This window comes from Aethalodelphis obliquidens, unplaced genomic scaffold, assembly GCF_003676395.1.
Source record: "Aethalodelphis obliquidens isolate GAN/ISIS:26980383/991018 unplaced genomic scaffold, ASM367639v1 scaffold44, whole genome shotgun sequence".
In the NCBI taxonomy this organism is placed as follows: domain Eukaryota; kingdom Metazoa; phylum Chordata; class Mammalia; order Artiodactyla; family Delphinidae; genus Aethalodelphis; species Aethalodelphis obliquidens.
The window spans coordinates 7,870,252-7,885,943 of record NW_020837988.1 but is presented as its reverse complement, the minus strand read 5'-3'; the positions used below and the strand labels follow the sequence as shown (position 1 = coordinate 7,885,943).

The 15,692-nt window shown below is 49.3% G+C and overlaps 1 protein-coding gene across 1 annotated transcript in view; it reads left to right on the top strand.

Annotated features, from left to right (window-relative positions):
• Nucleotides 1-6,310: 6,310 nt before the first annotated feature.
• UBE2O (ubiquitin conjugating enzyme E2 O) overlaps nucleotides 6,311-15,692 on the top strand; it is a 55,620-nt gene continuing 46,238 nt past the window's right edge. Inside the window, exon 1 of the mRNA XM_027080771.1 lies at nucleotides 6,311-6,788. Coding sequence (XP_026936572.1) covers nucleotides 6,372-6,788 — 417 coding nt within the window. The 5' untranslated portion in view covers nucleotides 6,311-6,371. The remainder of the gene's footprint in view (nucleotides 6,789-15,692) is intronic.

Genomic DNA, 15,692 nt, shown 5'->3' with positions numbered 1-15,692 from the left:
AGCAATAAAGCCCATGCACCACAACTGCTGAGCCTGCGCTCTAGAGCCCGCAAGCCACAAGTACTGGAGCCCATGCTCCGCATCAAGAGAAGCCACTGCAATGAGAAGGCTGCACACCGCAATGAAGAGTAGCCCCTGCTCTCAGCAACTAGAGAAGGCCCGTGCGCAGCAACAAAGATGCAACTCAGCCATAAATAAATAAATAGATAGATAGATAGATAGATAGAATAAAAAGAAGCCCCAAGCTGAGTATTGTAAGATGAAAAGGAGTTCTTTAGGTAAAACCATGGGTTGAAGTAGAGGAATAAAAAATTACAAGCAGGGCTGCCCTGGTGGAGCAGTGGTTGAGAGTCTGCCTGCCGATGCAGGGGACATGGCATGGGTTCGTGCCCTGGTCTGGGAAGATCCCACATGCCACGGAGCGGCTGGGCCCGTGAGCCATGGCCGCTGAGCCTGCACGTCCGGAGCCTGTGCTCCGCCACGGGAGAGGCCACAACAGTGAGAGGGCCGTGTACCCCCCCCCCAAAAAAAAGAAAAAAAAGAAAAAATTACAAGCAGATGGTGAAGCAAGTGCAAAGGCATGGTGGCCCCAAAACGTTGGGATCCTGGCGTGAGCAGCTGAGGCCAGAGCGTGGACTGTGTGCACTGGGGTGCAGACCTGGAAGGCGGGGTGGGAGGTAGGTGGAAGGAACCAATTCATGAAGGGGCCCTTGTGCCATTCTCTGGTGGACCATGGAAAGCCACAGAAAGACGCTAAACAAAGAAGTCGAATGATCATGTTTATATTTTCAATCTCCTGGGAACAAGGTGGTGAGGCGACTACAGCAATGGCGTAGGCAAGGGATGGAGATGAATTAATAGCAGCAGGTAACGTTGATCAAGCGCCTACATTGTGCAGACAGGTGCAAAGCACCTCCCATTCATCATGTCAGTTAAATTCTCAATAGCCCTATCTAGTAGGTACTGTTATTATTCCCATTTTACAGAAAGGAAACCAAGGCTCAGAGAAGTAAAATAAGCTGCCCAAGGTCACATAGTGAGTCAGCGGCAGCACAAGCTTCAAACCCACGTTCATCTAACGGCAGAACCCCAGCCTTAGCCACTGGACCATCCCATCACCACTCCCGCACCAGCCCCCGTGGAGCTGCCCTCCGCGGAGCAGCTCTGGATTTGGGGTTGTGAAAAGGGGGTAGAGGGACCATGACCTGGGCTTTGATGACTTACGGAGCTCAATATCGAGGGTTGACCCTCAGGTGGCCAACTTGGTACCCAGGTAAGTGACCCTGCCATCAACCTGGATGAGGACTCTGGGAAAAGGAAGGGGCCTGGGGAGAAGATGCCACTTGGCACCCGTGGCTGGTCATCCAGGAAACACCCACGTGTTGGTGCTGGGTTGTCGGTGGTGAAGAGCATGGCCTGATTAAGCCACTGCAGCCCTGTTGTTCTGCAAGCTGGTCTGGTGGATTTGCTGTCTTTGGCCCCTGTATCCTCAAGGAGGAGGGAAGCAGGATGAGCCTGCCAAGCCTGGGCTCTCACTATGGCTCAGCCTTCCCACTGTTGCCCTCAGCACAAAGTGTTTCACGCAGTGGATTGCAACCCATCCTCAGAGTCAGGAGTGAGAATGGCCAAAGGCCAGCTGGTCTGGGTCCTGATTCTGACGGTACTGCAGGGTGACCTTGGGCAGACCCCACACTTGGTTCTCCCAGGGCATCAACGCAAGGAGAGGTGAGGCTCCAGGGACAAGAAGAGCCCCTTTAACTCCAGGAGCCCGTGATTCTAGAGCAACACACAGCTGGATCTCAGAGGCGTTTCTCCAGCCAGCCACTGAGGTGTGGGAGGACTCTCCAGGGCAGCTCCCCTCCTGTCCCACTTTCTGAACTAAAGCCCCCAGTGCTGAAGCCAGCCTAGAGCCCCCAAACACTCATTGCAGGGTAGAAGGACCTCTCTGAGCCCGTCTGAATTTGCTCCTACACGGAGGTTTGGAGAGGCCGGGCAGGGTAAGGCATCCCCAGCGGGCGGTGTGGGGCCCGTGCACACTTCATGCATGGGTCTGGAGAGGCAGCCAGTGGCCAGTTAAGATAGGGACAAGACACGGCCTGCTTCCCAGAGATCAGCTCACTTTGCTGTCAGCTCTGCTGCCTCCTGCACCTGGCCAGCTCCTTAGCAAGGGGAGTGGCCAGGCTAGCTCAGTTTCTGGCAGGCACATTTGTAAATAAGCAAAATTCTCCCAAGAAGCATCTCTATTCGCCAAGAAGGGCTAGGTGTTGGGGCCATGAGAGAAGGGGGTTTCTCCATTGGGGAATAAAGGGTTTTTTTCATTCAACAATTACGAAAATAAAAATCAGGCAGTCGCTTCCATCCAGGCTCACCCCACTCGCCAGCCTGGATGTAAAGAGACACTGTCTGGGGGTTTGGGGTTTGGGAAGGAGTCAAGACTCAAACCTCGTCCAGGGCATCTCAGGTCTGAGTGAGGGCACTGAAGGTCACCACGAGGTGGGGAGGAATGCACTGAGCCTCTCTCTGTAAAAGGGCTCGGATGAAGCTCAAGCTGGGGGTGATAGAAAGGGCTTTGAGGGACTTCCCTGGTGGTCCAGTGCCTAAGACTCTGCCTTCCTAATGCAGGGGGCCCGGGTTTGACCTTTGGTTGGGGAACTAGATCCCACATGCTGCAACTAAGAGTTCGCATGCCACAACGAAAAGGTCCCGCATGCCGCAACAAATATCGCGCACGTGGCAACAAAGATCCTGCATGTAGCAACAAAGACCCGGCGCAGCCAAATAAATAAAATAGAAAAAAAGAGAAGAAAGGGCTTTGAGGGAGCATGGGTAGGAGAGGGCTAGAGAGCGCTGCTCTCCCCCGCCCCAGCTTCAACTCCTCAGGTATACAGAGGAGAGGCTGGGAAACTGGCCAAGTGGAAGTACAGAAACCTCAGACGGTACCCACCAAGATGTTACATTATTGCGTGTCAGTGCTGTGCCAGGCACTTACTAGGCACCAGGGTTACACATATAAATACAAGAGGATCCACGTGCTCAGAACAGGTTTAGCAAGGGAGGGGTCAGCATTTGAAATCTAGGTCTCTTGCCTACAGCCTAGAACGTTCTTGGTAGTGGTGCGGGAGCGGGGCACTGCACAGTCTGGCACAGTGCTTCACAAAGTAGGGGCTCATACTTCCTCCCTCACAGGCAGATCATCTATGTAAAGGTGGGTAATCTATGTAAGCACTTACCATAGTACCTGGCATTAAGTTACAGCTCAATAAATGGTTGCTATTATTAGCTGTTATTATAAGAAGCCACAGAATAAACACGGCACATCTTCCTAGAGTGCTAATTTTACTCAACGATTAGGGAAAAAAGGACATTCTTTTTATATTAAAACAAACACTGGCATAAGCTGGAGTAGAACGCAAAGCTCACTTGGATTTTTGACCTCAAACAAAGATTTCGGGCGTTCATTGCCCTGCCCCTCCTAACGACTTGCTCACCCCCCATCCCTTGATGGACACAGGACTAGAAAAGCCCCTGCAGGGACTTCCCTGGCGGTCCAGTGGTTAGGACTCCATGCTCTCACTGCCGAGGCCCCGGGGTTGGGTTCAATCCCTGGTTGGGGAACTAACATCCCACAAGCCACGTGGTGTGGACAAAAAAAAAAGACCCTGCACTTGAGTCAGGAAACCTGGGTTCCAACCTGGCTCTGCCAGTTACTACCTTGTGACCTTAGGTGCTGAATTCCTTGGGTTCTGTTTCCTCACTGGTACAAGAGGGTTAGTTACACCTATATTCCAGATTGTGATAACAAACAAGATAATGTATGTGAATGTGCCTGGCAAAGTGCCTGGTCAATATAGGTGATCAATAAATGTTAGGTGGATGATCAATAAATGTTAGGTGATCGAGGCCAAGGAGACAGAGCTAAAGGGACATGGTAGATGGAACAGATGTTACTATGTCACTGCTACTAAGCCTCCCAGGTCTTTATGGGGAAGGGAGTAGGGAACTGTGTCCTTACAGCAATGATTCCAGATGGCCATTCTGCACTGTGGTCTGTGATGGGAAGCCGATGATTTGGGAACCCAGCTGTGGCCCTGAATCATATACTAATTCCCTTAAGCTCTTTTTCTATATCTTAGTATGTGAGTTTTCTAAGATACAGGTCCATATCTTAGTATGTGAGTTTTCTAAGATACAGGCTCATATTGGGCCCCCCCCCGCCCCAAGCCCAATAATTACCAATATTACTTATTACTCAATAAGTACTTGGCTCAGGGCATCTCATGTACTCAGATTGCCATCTGTGTTTCATGCATGTTCTTCTTCTTTTTCTATTTTTTTAAAATGTTTTTTCTTTCATGAGTGTTCTTATAACTTTTCCATGAGTGTAGTCTGTATCCTCGGCAGCCTATAAAGTACCCAATGACTTTCTGGAAGAACCTAAATACTGTAATATTGAATCATCTTACTAATCTTCCATTGATGGTCTTGCAGAAAATTGTGGAAAAAGAAAAAAGATTTTAACTGAGAAAGGTGAGGGCTATATCTTGATTATTCCTAATTTCCTTTCAACAACCCATTATGAATCTGTCTGCTGAGAATACATCTAAATCTTTTGGAACTTACTTAGGAGACACATTAGTATAATTACTTTTTATATTTTAAAATGGCAATCTGGAGCAGATCATAGGTCTAAGAGTTCTTCCAATCTAGAATTTTAGTCTAGGCAGGGGGCTTGAAATATTATAATAATGTAATATTATTAAAAAAGTTCCTTTATTGAGGGAACTATATGCCAGGCACTGGTCCATTTCACTTAATCCTCTCAAATGCCAGATGAGACGGGTACTGCTGTTACCTCCCCAATTTTATAGGTGAGAAAATTAAGGTGAAAACAAGTTTATCAGCTTGCCAACTTTATAAGACTAGTAAGTGGCAGTGCTGAAAATTGGAATCAAACTCTTCTTGTTCGTTATGCGGGCTTTCTCTAGTTGTGGTGAGCGGGGGCTAGTCTTCCTTGCGGCACGCAGGCTTCTCATTGTGGTGGCTTCTATTGTTGCGGAGCACGGGCTCTAGGTGCGCGGGCTCAGTACCTCCACAGCATGTGGGATCTTCCCGGCCCTGGGATTGAACTCATGTACCCTGCATTGTCAGGCAGATTCTCACACTGTGCCACCGGGGAATCCCCTATGGCTTCTACTCTTAACTACCTCACTATCCTACCTCTTGCCATGCATAAGCCTCAACGAGCTTTGAACTCATTTAGATGTATTTAAAGCCAAACCACAGGGTCCACTAACACTTGGTTACCTTTCTTATTTATTTAATTTTATTTATTTTTGGCTGCGTGGGGTCTCCGTTGTTGCGCGCGGGCTTTCTCTAGTTGCAGCGAGCGGGGGCTACTCTTCATTGTGGTGCACGGGCTTCTCATTGCGGTGGCTTCTCTTGTTGCGGAGCACGGGCTCTAGGCACTCAAGCTTCAGTAGTTTCCGCGCGCGGGCTCAGTAGTTGTGGCTCTCGGGCTGTAAAGCGCAGGCTCAACAGTTGTGGTGCACGGGCTTAGTTGCTCTGCGGCATGTGGGATCTTCCCGGACCAGGGCTCGAACCCGTGTCCCCTGCATTGGGAGGCGGATTCTAAACCACTGTGCCACCAGGGAAGCCCAACTTGCTTACCTTTCTGATCTTTCTCTGGGACTCCTTCACCAACCCCTTGACCAATCCCTGAGGGGTCATAACCTTCCAGGCTGTGCACGGAATTCCCTAACGCAATACACTCTAGATACACTCTCTATGTGGCCTTGCTTACAAGCTGCCTTGGAGCTGCTTTTAAGCTATTTAATGTGTAGAGTACATGTTTTGCCTCCCCAACTAGATTGTAAACACCTAGAGGACAGAAACTGTACCTTGTTCTTTCTGTATCCCTCTCAGTGCCTATGACTAGACTGGAGACGCCAGGGGAGCTCATTAAGTGTTGTTGACACTCTTCGGACCATCCTCCGTCCCACCTCGGCCACTCCCCTTTTCCTCGGTGACCACTCTACTTCCTCCTCCTGGGTCCCCACCCCTGCCCGCTCCCTCTACTTTTATCCCCTCTGGCCCCGCTCGCCCTCGTGGAGTTCATCCGTTCCCACCACGTCCCCCGCCGCAAGCAGAATCTCCAGCGTCCCCTAGCGACAAGGCGGTAGCCCCTAGCAACCGCATCTCGGTTTCCTGACGACGACGGCACGTAAGGTCACGTCAGCGCGCCGTGGTTCCGCCCCCGGCGCCGGCTGGCCCCGCCTGCCCGCGCCTCTTTCGCCGCCGCCGCTGCTGCCGTTTTTGCTGCCGCTGCTGCTGCCGCCGCCGCCGCCGCCGCCCGAGACTCGCGCAGAGCAGTTATGGCGGATCCAGCAGCACCCGCGCCCGCAGTCTCGGCTCCCGCCCAGGTCCCAGACACGGCCCCGGACGAGACCTCGGCCCCGGACGCAGCCCCCGCCCCGGCCCCGGCGCCCGCCCCGGACTCGGCCTCCGGGCCGTCCTCGGACTCCGGTCCCGAAGCCGGCTCGCAGCGGCTGCTCTTCTCTCACGACCTGGTGTCGGGCCGTTACCGCGGCTCGGTGCACTTCGGGCTGGTGCGCCTCATCCACGGCGAGGACTCGGACTCGGAGGGCGAGGAGGAGGGCCGCGGGAGCTCGGGCTGCTCCGAGGCGGGGGGCGCGGGCCACGAGGAGGGCCGGGCCAGCCCGCTGCGCCGCGGCTACGTGCGCGTCCAGTGGTACCCGGAGGGCGTCAAGCAGCACGTGAAGGAGACCAAGGTGCGGCTGGGCGGCGGGCCGGCGGGCGGGGGCCGGGGCCGGGGGCCGACGGAGGACCGAGTTGGCAGCTAGAGCCCTAGGGTAGGAGTGGAGACGTGCGGGTCGCTGCCCAGAATGGTGCAACTGCAGTGGGCCGAGGTGGGAGGACAAGCCTCAGCGGAGGGGACGCTCCGGTGCAAAGTCATTGCACCAGCCCTGGGCCACCGGGCCCCGGGCTTCCGCACACGGAGGACTTCCAAGCCGTACTAGGCTGCGGTGTCGGCCTCAAGATTGTGTATGTGGACCCACTCTAGTGGGGGGAACTCCTGGGGCTCTCGGGCACGCTCGGCTTTACACCGGTGCGGCGTTTTGCTGACCCCCAAGGACCTACATGCTGCATTGTGCATCCAGAAAGGAAGGCCGTGCCGGTCCGGTCCGTGCAGGGAGGGGTTGTGGCATTCCAAAACAAAGATAGAGGTGAAAATCGCGGCCGACATAAAACCCCAAGAAGTTCACTAGATTACAGAACGCGTTATTATGGGTGAAGAAAACCAACTTCTTTGTGTTTTACCTTGTTGTCTCGTTTTAATTGCTGCAGGGAACTTTGAGTAAATCATTAACAATCAGAGCTGTGATATTAATAGTACTGGGGGAGCAGGGAGGGATGTGACAGCTGCTGACTGGGATTGATGACTCTTAAGTACAGTTGGACTAATTGAAAAAAAAAAAACTATAGAACTATGGATGGAGGAGAGCCACCCATTTGGAAACCTGAAGGGTTTTTTTTTTTTTTTTTACCTGAGGCCATTAAGGAAACGTCAGACTCCCTTATGATGTTGGTGAATACTGCAGTTTTACAAAACTGCAAAAAGCATTCATTGTCATAAACCTGAAACTGTGAACCAAGGTTGGTTTGGTGGTTTTCATGACTTGTTTTCTTGAGTGCGAATTCCTATCAGTGATTCAGACAGACACACACGCCCCCTGTATTTTTCACCCCTTCTTCATCTCCTCCTTCTCTCCTTCAAGAAAACATTTCGAATACTTCTTAAAAATTACCACCAGTATTGCTGTGTTGGGAAGCAGGAATCAGGCCTGGGCTGGTTTAGCTGCCTGGGATGTTGAGTGGTGTGATTTCAGGGGAGGGCACTTTAGAAGTTGATCTGGGTTTCTCACACCCTGGGAGACAAAGGTGACCTGCACAAGGGGTCTGTGATGACAGCTCAGGCGGGGAAAAAGGCCCCACTCCCAGGAAGAGCCTATGATCCATTTCCTAGTGGCAGAAGTGACTGCTGATACCAGCAAGGTCTTTTTCCTGGCCGGCGCACGGGCATCCACAGACATAGAAATCTGCACACAGGACCCCTGGCTTCCCCTCAGAGAAATACAAATCAGGTGGTAGCTTCTCTGACTCGGAGAGAAAACGATAAGTTCATGCAAAAGTATGTGGAAAAGATTACTTTTTGCAGCAGAATGCTTCTTAAAAATTACCACCAGTGTTGCCGTGTTGGGAAGGGAAGATTTTTGCTCTTTACGCTGTGTTTGTGCATTGTCACACTAGCAAATGGTTGCTAGCGTTTTCCCGTGGGTTCTTAAAAAATGTTTTTCCCTAACCATCTTCTCTAAAGGTTTGTGACTTTGGAAGGGAACTCGTTTTACTCTGTCATGGCCTCCTGCCCTGGGACTCAGGGAGGCAGGCCTAGCTCACTGCCGGGAGCTGCCATGTTTATCAGTTGTTGTTCCTGTTCATCTTGACACTGGTGGTTAACTTTGTTTACAGTTATGTTCAGTCTGCCTCCCCCCACCATGTGTAATTATACGAAGTTTGACTTAAAATACCTATTTTGGAATCTAGTAGAAAGTAGCTTCAAGGCACCAGCTTGGATATATTTTGAAGCTGCCGTCTTGACTTGCTTTGAATTTGTTGGAATCCATCGTGGCTCCACTGGTGATGTTTTCTTTGCCATTGTAGTTTCTGCAGCTTCTGAGCTTGGCAGAAGCTAAGGGATATAAGAATTCTAGGAAGTGGTGACATGTAGTGTCTATTCATGGATGGCAGGACCCACTGCTGCTTTTAGGATTTGAGAGTAGTCTTACTGGGGAGGGAGAGGCAAGTTTATACCTGATAGGCACCTCTCTGTTACCCAGAGCCGTAGGCACAGATGACCCTGGTCAGCTGAATGTCTCTCTTGCTTTGCTCCTGACCACCCACTAGGGTGACGGGGTGGGTCCTGGGACCTTGCAGCATTGTGGTTTAGGAAGATTTTCCTTCTCACCTCCCACTCCTTATAAATCCATTGAGGTGACGGTGTGCCGTAAAGGAAAGACCATTAGACCGAGACTGAGCATTTAGGTTCTGATTCCTAGTCCCGCACTAATCTGGTTATGAGATTTGAGAACCCAGTTACTGATAGAATAAACTAGTGACAATCTTGGGAAACTTCTTTCTTTTTAAAGCTGCCACCTATTGGCATTTTGTAAGTAGTGTCCTGTTAGTGTGGGTTGTTTAGTAGGCTGTGGAGTGTTTTTGTAGTTTTTGTGTTAGTACGGTAGACAATGAGTAATCTTAGTCTCTTAATTTCTTTTAAGTTTTTAATGAACAAATTCAGAAAATTCAGAGAGAGAGATGAAGAGGCTGGCCAACAAGTCCTATCCCCTCCTGGCCACTACCATGAAAATTATCAACAGAAATAAAATAAGGAGTTCTTCCTAGAAACTGGAATTTATGGTCCAGCGCCTGAGGCTTCAAGCAGCCAAAGTTACGCTTCTTCAGGACGTAAAAGAAGCGCGCGGTTCCTGCTCCTTCCTTTCCCTGAGCTCCTGACCCCTTCAGCGTGGGAGCTGATTTATCTACTTGAAACTTTTCCCATTTGGCCGTGGATCTCCTATGCGGAGATTTGCCCCATCCCCATCAGCGGTCATCCTTTGAGTAAATGTTTGGAATAAAGCCAAATGCCGATAGCCTCTTCCCTTTCTCGAGCATTGGCTAGACGTGGTGGGTCTTTCTGGTCTCCACGTGAGATGGTTGGACAGAGTGGCCCCTATAAGGAAGAGAGCTAATTGCTGTCTGTCCAGGTTTAGGGCCTTCCTGTTTACACTGCTTTAGCTTTCCTTTGCTTTCCCATCTCTCGTGCGTTGTCTTTTGCTCTCAGTTGCCACAACTTTCAGGGTCTTACCTGGCTTGAAATTTCATGTCTAAATTAAAGCTGTCTGTTCGTGATCATCCTGCTTTTGTGAGATGTTTTGTGTGGGGGGTGTGTGTGTGTGTAGCATCCCTGATGTCAGGAATTGGCTTTTCAGTCTATTTTTGTCTCCTACTCAGGCCATCATTTCCATGGGGAAAGCTATTTAAGTGTCGCATCACAGCCTGCGAAGTTTGCTTCCTTCTCTTGTCCAGGTGCTGGGCTCATTAAAAGCAGTTGTTCTTAGTGATGTAAGGTTAAGCAAGATGCAGGACTAAGTGCATCTAATTGCATTTTATTCAGGTAGGATCACAGCGCTTGTGGCATCTCACCGTTGTTCTGTGATTTTAGTCTTCGCCCCTTGGCTTCTGGTTTCTAACTCCTAGGCCTCAGTGCCTTCGTGGTGCCTCTGTCTGGCTCGCCACCTGACTCAAGGGCACTTTCACCAGATGAAGGGCGTGTGTTTGTGTCCCGTGATTGGAAGTCAAAACCCTTGGGTGCTCTTCCTGTCTGTCACCTACTCTGAATGACCTTGGCCTTGTCACTGCCTCATTTTGTCTCTCTGCAATAAAATACGAGGTCTGTCTTTCTAGCCCCTGAAATGAGCCTGCACAGGTGGAATAACCAGAAGTGTCGCCAGGTGGTGCCCGTAGCAGCCACTTGGCTCTTAGCAGACACCATCCTGATGTCCATCAGACAGAGCCAGCCCCGTCCCTGCAGGAGATCACGTCCATGTGTCATAGGGTGATGCCACTCGAAAGAGAAGCAAAAGGTGCACCACAGGGGTTTGTTTCAGGGGTGTAGGAATTCCTGTTTGATGATGTTGTTGCTTGTGACCTGGTGGATTATAGATTTGATTTCTTTATTAAGCCTCTTCTATAAATACTCATGATCTTCACTCCTCTGTTACTTTATAAGAAATTCAGTAGTGCACGTTTAAAGTAACATCTGCTGAAGTCCACCAACCTCCAGGAGGGGGAGGGAATGAATATGTATGTATGTTATGTATATCTTCCAGAATCCAGGACGCATCTTTTGAAATTCCCAAAAGACAGGTAACGGGATTATGAATTATAGGGATGACAGAGTATTGCTTTTGTACTTAAAAATTACATAATGTTTGTTCTTCTCATTATTGTGGTACTACGTGCTGGGCACTCCATAAGTGCTTTATGTGTATTGCTCACTTAATGCTTGCAGTACCCCTGTGAATTAGGTACTGTTATCATCCCTGTATTTCAGAGGAGGAAACTTAGGAACAGAGAAGTTGAGTAACTTGTCCAATGTCACACTGCTAATAAGTGGAGGAACCCAAATACAAATGGAAGTAAATATAGTTTGCTGTCATCTGAGGATTCACAGGTCGTTAATATATCGAGTTCCCTAATCAAACATGAGTCACAAACCCTGTGATTGGCATTAATCATCCAGTCTTTGCACACTTAGAAGTCATAGTGGAGTAGGCGGGAAGCGCAGGTGAGGAGAAAGGGCAGGGCATCGGGATGGGTGGGAGGTGGACCAGCAGCCGCAAGGGAGGGGATCATGGCTGGGAGCAGGCGTCTGGGGGAAACACCATGTTGGCGCTGCAGGGCGCTTCTCTTCTACAGTTGTCATTCCCTGGCCCCTCGGTCGTTATCAAAATAATGGTCAGAAAACACATTTCATTTCCGGAGAACTTGTGAACACCCCTAGATGTTGAGTGTAAGGAACCTTTGTAAGTCTGATTCCCCACCTGCATCTCCCATAGCAGAGCAGGTCTGAGTAACTGGTCTTTCTGTGTTGTCTTAGAAAGGGTTGGTGTTAGGAAATCCAGCCTGACCTCGTGCCCCCTCTCCTGCTGCTGTTGTCACCCTCCGGCTGGGAATGCTGAGTCACGAGTCAGGTTCAGGTTCGGAAGGACTCCTCGGAGAGAGGCTGAGTTCCGCTCAGTTCCAGTCCCTTCTCCTGTCAGTTTCCCGGCAGACTCTGCTCCCCACCTGTTTTGGCTTTAGGACATTGAAGGTCTTTTAGTGCTTTCCCCATCCCCACATCACTGGTATTCCTACTTTTTTCTTTGTCATTTTCCTGTTCCATTGAAAGGAACTTTTTCTCTTTTTTACTCTTTTCCCCAGGGGCCTCATGGAATCCAGTGGAACATCTATGGGGCCAGTACTTTACAAGAGGGGTGCAGGTATAGTGTGTGACGTGAATTGCCGTCACAACAATGCTGGACCCGTGATCAGTGTTAGCTGACCCTGTGGTCCCCTCAGAGTTGAATTTAGGGCGATTTCGGTGATGAGTGGGTTCTCTCTTAAAAAGCCTTAACCCTTGGAAGACGTAATCTGTGCTTCTATTCCGATTGAAAGAACTTTCGGAGTTAGGCAGCTTCTGGATCGGGGTGGGAGGGTGCTCAAAAGGGGGAAATGGCCATCAGGACCGTTAACAAAGTGCTTTTCAGTTTACAAGGTGCTGTCACTTGTACTTACTAGCAGTTTGGTGTTTTTAACTGTAGCTCCTCCCTGAGGCTTCACTGGCCTGGCGGCTCGATGCTAAGCCCTGAGAAAGTCGAGGTTTTCACGCAGCTGCGTCCACAGTGGCAGCTCTTACTGAGCAGGGACACACGTTCAGAATTTCTTCTCTTGCTGACATTTCCCCCGGCCTCGGGGGGCTTTATTAGGAGCCACCTGACGTGTGGTTACAGACAGAGAAGAGCAAAACGCTTACTGGAATTTTTTGTAGTTCAGAATAGGACTGAATCATGTTAATGGGAGCCCTCTGCGTTTATCTACTCCAAGCTTCTTTGCCCTTGTTTTGCTCTTCAGCTGCACTCTGCGGTTGAGGATTTCGTGTCCTTCAGTGCAGGCGGACTGTGTTGAATGGATCTTTTGGTCAGTTTTGTCCGCAGGTATACTGTGTTCTTAAGCAGGATTGTGAAAAAGTTTTTATGATTTAAACATTGAGGCAAATGATACACTGTTCAGGAGTATTCAGCTAGGCAGTAAGTGCTGGAATGCATGTCCTTTTTGGGTTAAATCCAGTTGACTGGCTGAGGGGTTTTTGGTTTGCATATTTTGAGAGACGGAAACCTTTTATTTTCTGCAGCGAGGTCAAAGGAATGAGACACTTACCAGGTCACTTCTGGTTTAAATTGATAGCATAACTATATCTGGTAAAAATTCATTCTAACTGTGACAATCTGAGCAGTTAAAAAAATTTAACTGAGTAGTGCTTTAAAAAAAAAAAAAAAGGAAGAAGCAGTCAATCCTATTCAGCAATAAAATGAACCCCCCCCCCCCAGCTGCTGGAGAGAGTTCCTGCAGTATTAAGAGCGTTCTTCATTTGCATCCTGCAAGCGAGAGCTGGTCTTTCACACTCCGCAGCTCTGATGAGGTTCTTCCTCCTTGTTTTAATTTTGATCCTCTTTGTGGGAGATGCTGCTGTGATGAGGGCTAGTGAAGCCGTCTTGACAGGCATATCCACAGGACTGTCCTTGCCGGCCCCCTGTAAGTACAGGCGGGCAGGAATACAGACACACACACTCTCTGTCTCTTGCGTGGCTCCTGGCAGCATCAGGACGTGACATACTCCGTGTTGAAAGCATCCTATTTGTCTGCTCTGTGTAATTACTTAAGGGAGTTCGAGGGCCCTGAAGGCTGATGATATCACCTTCAGGGTGAGGAAGGAAGAGCATCTTGCCCACCCTGGTATGCTTTGGGGGGCACCCCAGCACCCCGTGATGAGAAGGGGGTGTGCCTCCGTTTCCTTGTGACTGGCACACCCCAAGCCTTTCTTCTTCTGGCCTCACACCACTGGGTGTGAACAGCTCTTCTGAAGGACCAGTGAATTCCTGGTCACTGTACTCACTGATTTTTTCTCAGTTCCTGTCCTTTTGACCTGCCAGCCTTGCTAATATGGTCCGTCACCCTCCTACTGGAACCTTTCTTCCACTGGGTTCCACTATACTGGCTGTAGTGAATTTTTCTCTCTTTTACCTTTTTCCTCTTAACCTCTCTCAGAGGTTCTCCTCTCCTCCTGTCTTTTCTTCAGTGCTGTCATCTGCTCCTGCAGTGCAGCTGGTATCTGCATTTACACAACTTCCACGTCCACAGCGCGTTCCCAACTGCTTCCTTGCTAGCCCTGTCCTGTCATCTAGAGCCTCAGACTTCTCACGTGTAAGTGCCCTCCCCACCCCAAATCTATGGAATTTTAAAAATTCCTTTTCCCAACTTTTTATTATGAAAAAATTTCAAACATACAGAAAAGTTGGACGACTAGTCCAGTGATTACTAATTACCAACAACCATCTTGAGTCAGCAGTTAACCTTCTGCCAAGTTTGCTTTATCTGTGTGTGTGAGAGTATGCGAATGTTTCCTCCTGAGCCATTGGTAAGTTAGTAGCAGACATGGTGACAGTCACCTCTAAATACTCAAGTGTACATCTTCTAAAAATCAGAACATTTGGGATCATTTTAAATTTACCTTTCTGGGCTCCCATTCTAATTTTTTTTCCCTATTATGAATAATGCTGCTATGAAAATGGGTGTACAAATATTTCTTTGTGATCCTGTTTTCAGTTCTTTTGGGATATACTCAGAAGTGGAATTGCTGGATCATATAGTAATTCCATTTTTACTTTTTTGAGCAACTGCCACACTGTTTTTCCATAGCAGTGATACCATTTTACATTCCCACCAACAGGGCACAAGGGTCCCAATTTCTCCATATCCTAGTTTGTTATTTTTATTTATTTATTTTTTGATCATAGCCATCCTGCTGGGTGTGAGGTAATATCTCATTGTAGTTTTGATTTGCGTTTCCCAGATGATAAGCGATGTTGGGCATCTTTTCATGTACTTATTGGTCACTTGTATATCTTCTTTGAAGAACCTTTTATTCCAAGTCATTTGCCCATGTTTGAATTGGGTTGTTTGTTTTTTCATTGTTGTTGAGTTTTAGGAGTTCTCTCTGTATTCTGGATATTAATCCTTTATCAGATATGTGATTTGCAAACATTTTCCCCCATTCTCTGGGTTGCCTTTTTACTCTGTTGGTAATGCCTTGACGCATACAGTTTTAAAATTTCCATGAAGCCCAAATTTGTCTGTTTTTTCTTTTGTTGTCTGTAGCTTTGGTGTCAGGCCCCCATTCTAATTTGTCATTAAATCTTTGTTTGAAACGCCTCTTGCATCCTCTGCATGTCCTTTCTCCTGGACTGGTTCGCTCTCTGGTTGCCTCGTGTCCAGACTCCTCTCCTGGTCTCCCTGCCTCCAGACCCAGGACCCGAGGCTGACCCCCAGCCGCTTGTCATGCCTTAGCTTGTCTTCAAGGCTCCTCACCTATGTTTCACATGGCCTCCAGCCTCTTCAGGTGACTCCAGCTAATCTGTTTCCCCAAATCAGTTGCGCTGTTCCCTGCGTCTCAAGCCCTGTGGCACTTAGACGACACACTTGGGTTCTCTCCCTGGGTTGGACGCTTCTTGAGAAAGAGAGCTTTCTGTGAAAGCTTATATTCTGAGTGACTCACGTGTAGGAGTGAGTAACTCCTTCAATTAAAAATGGATCTGGGGGCTACCCTGGTGGCGCAGTGGTTGAGAGTCCGCCTGCCGATGTAGGGGACGCGGGTTCGTGCCCCGGTCCGGGAGGATCCCACATGCCTCAGAGCGGCTGGGTCCGTGAACCTGGCTGCTGAGCCTGCGCGTCCGGAGCCTGTGCTCCGCGACGGGAGGGGCTGCAGCAGTGAGAGGCCCGCGTACCGCAAAAAAAAA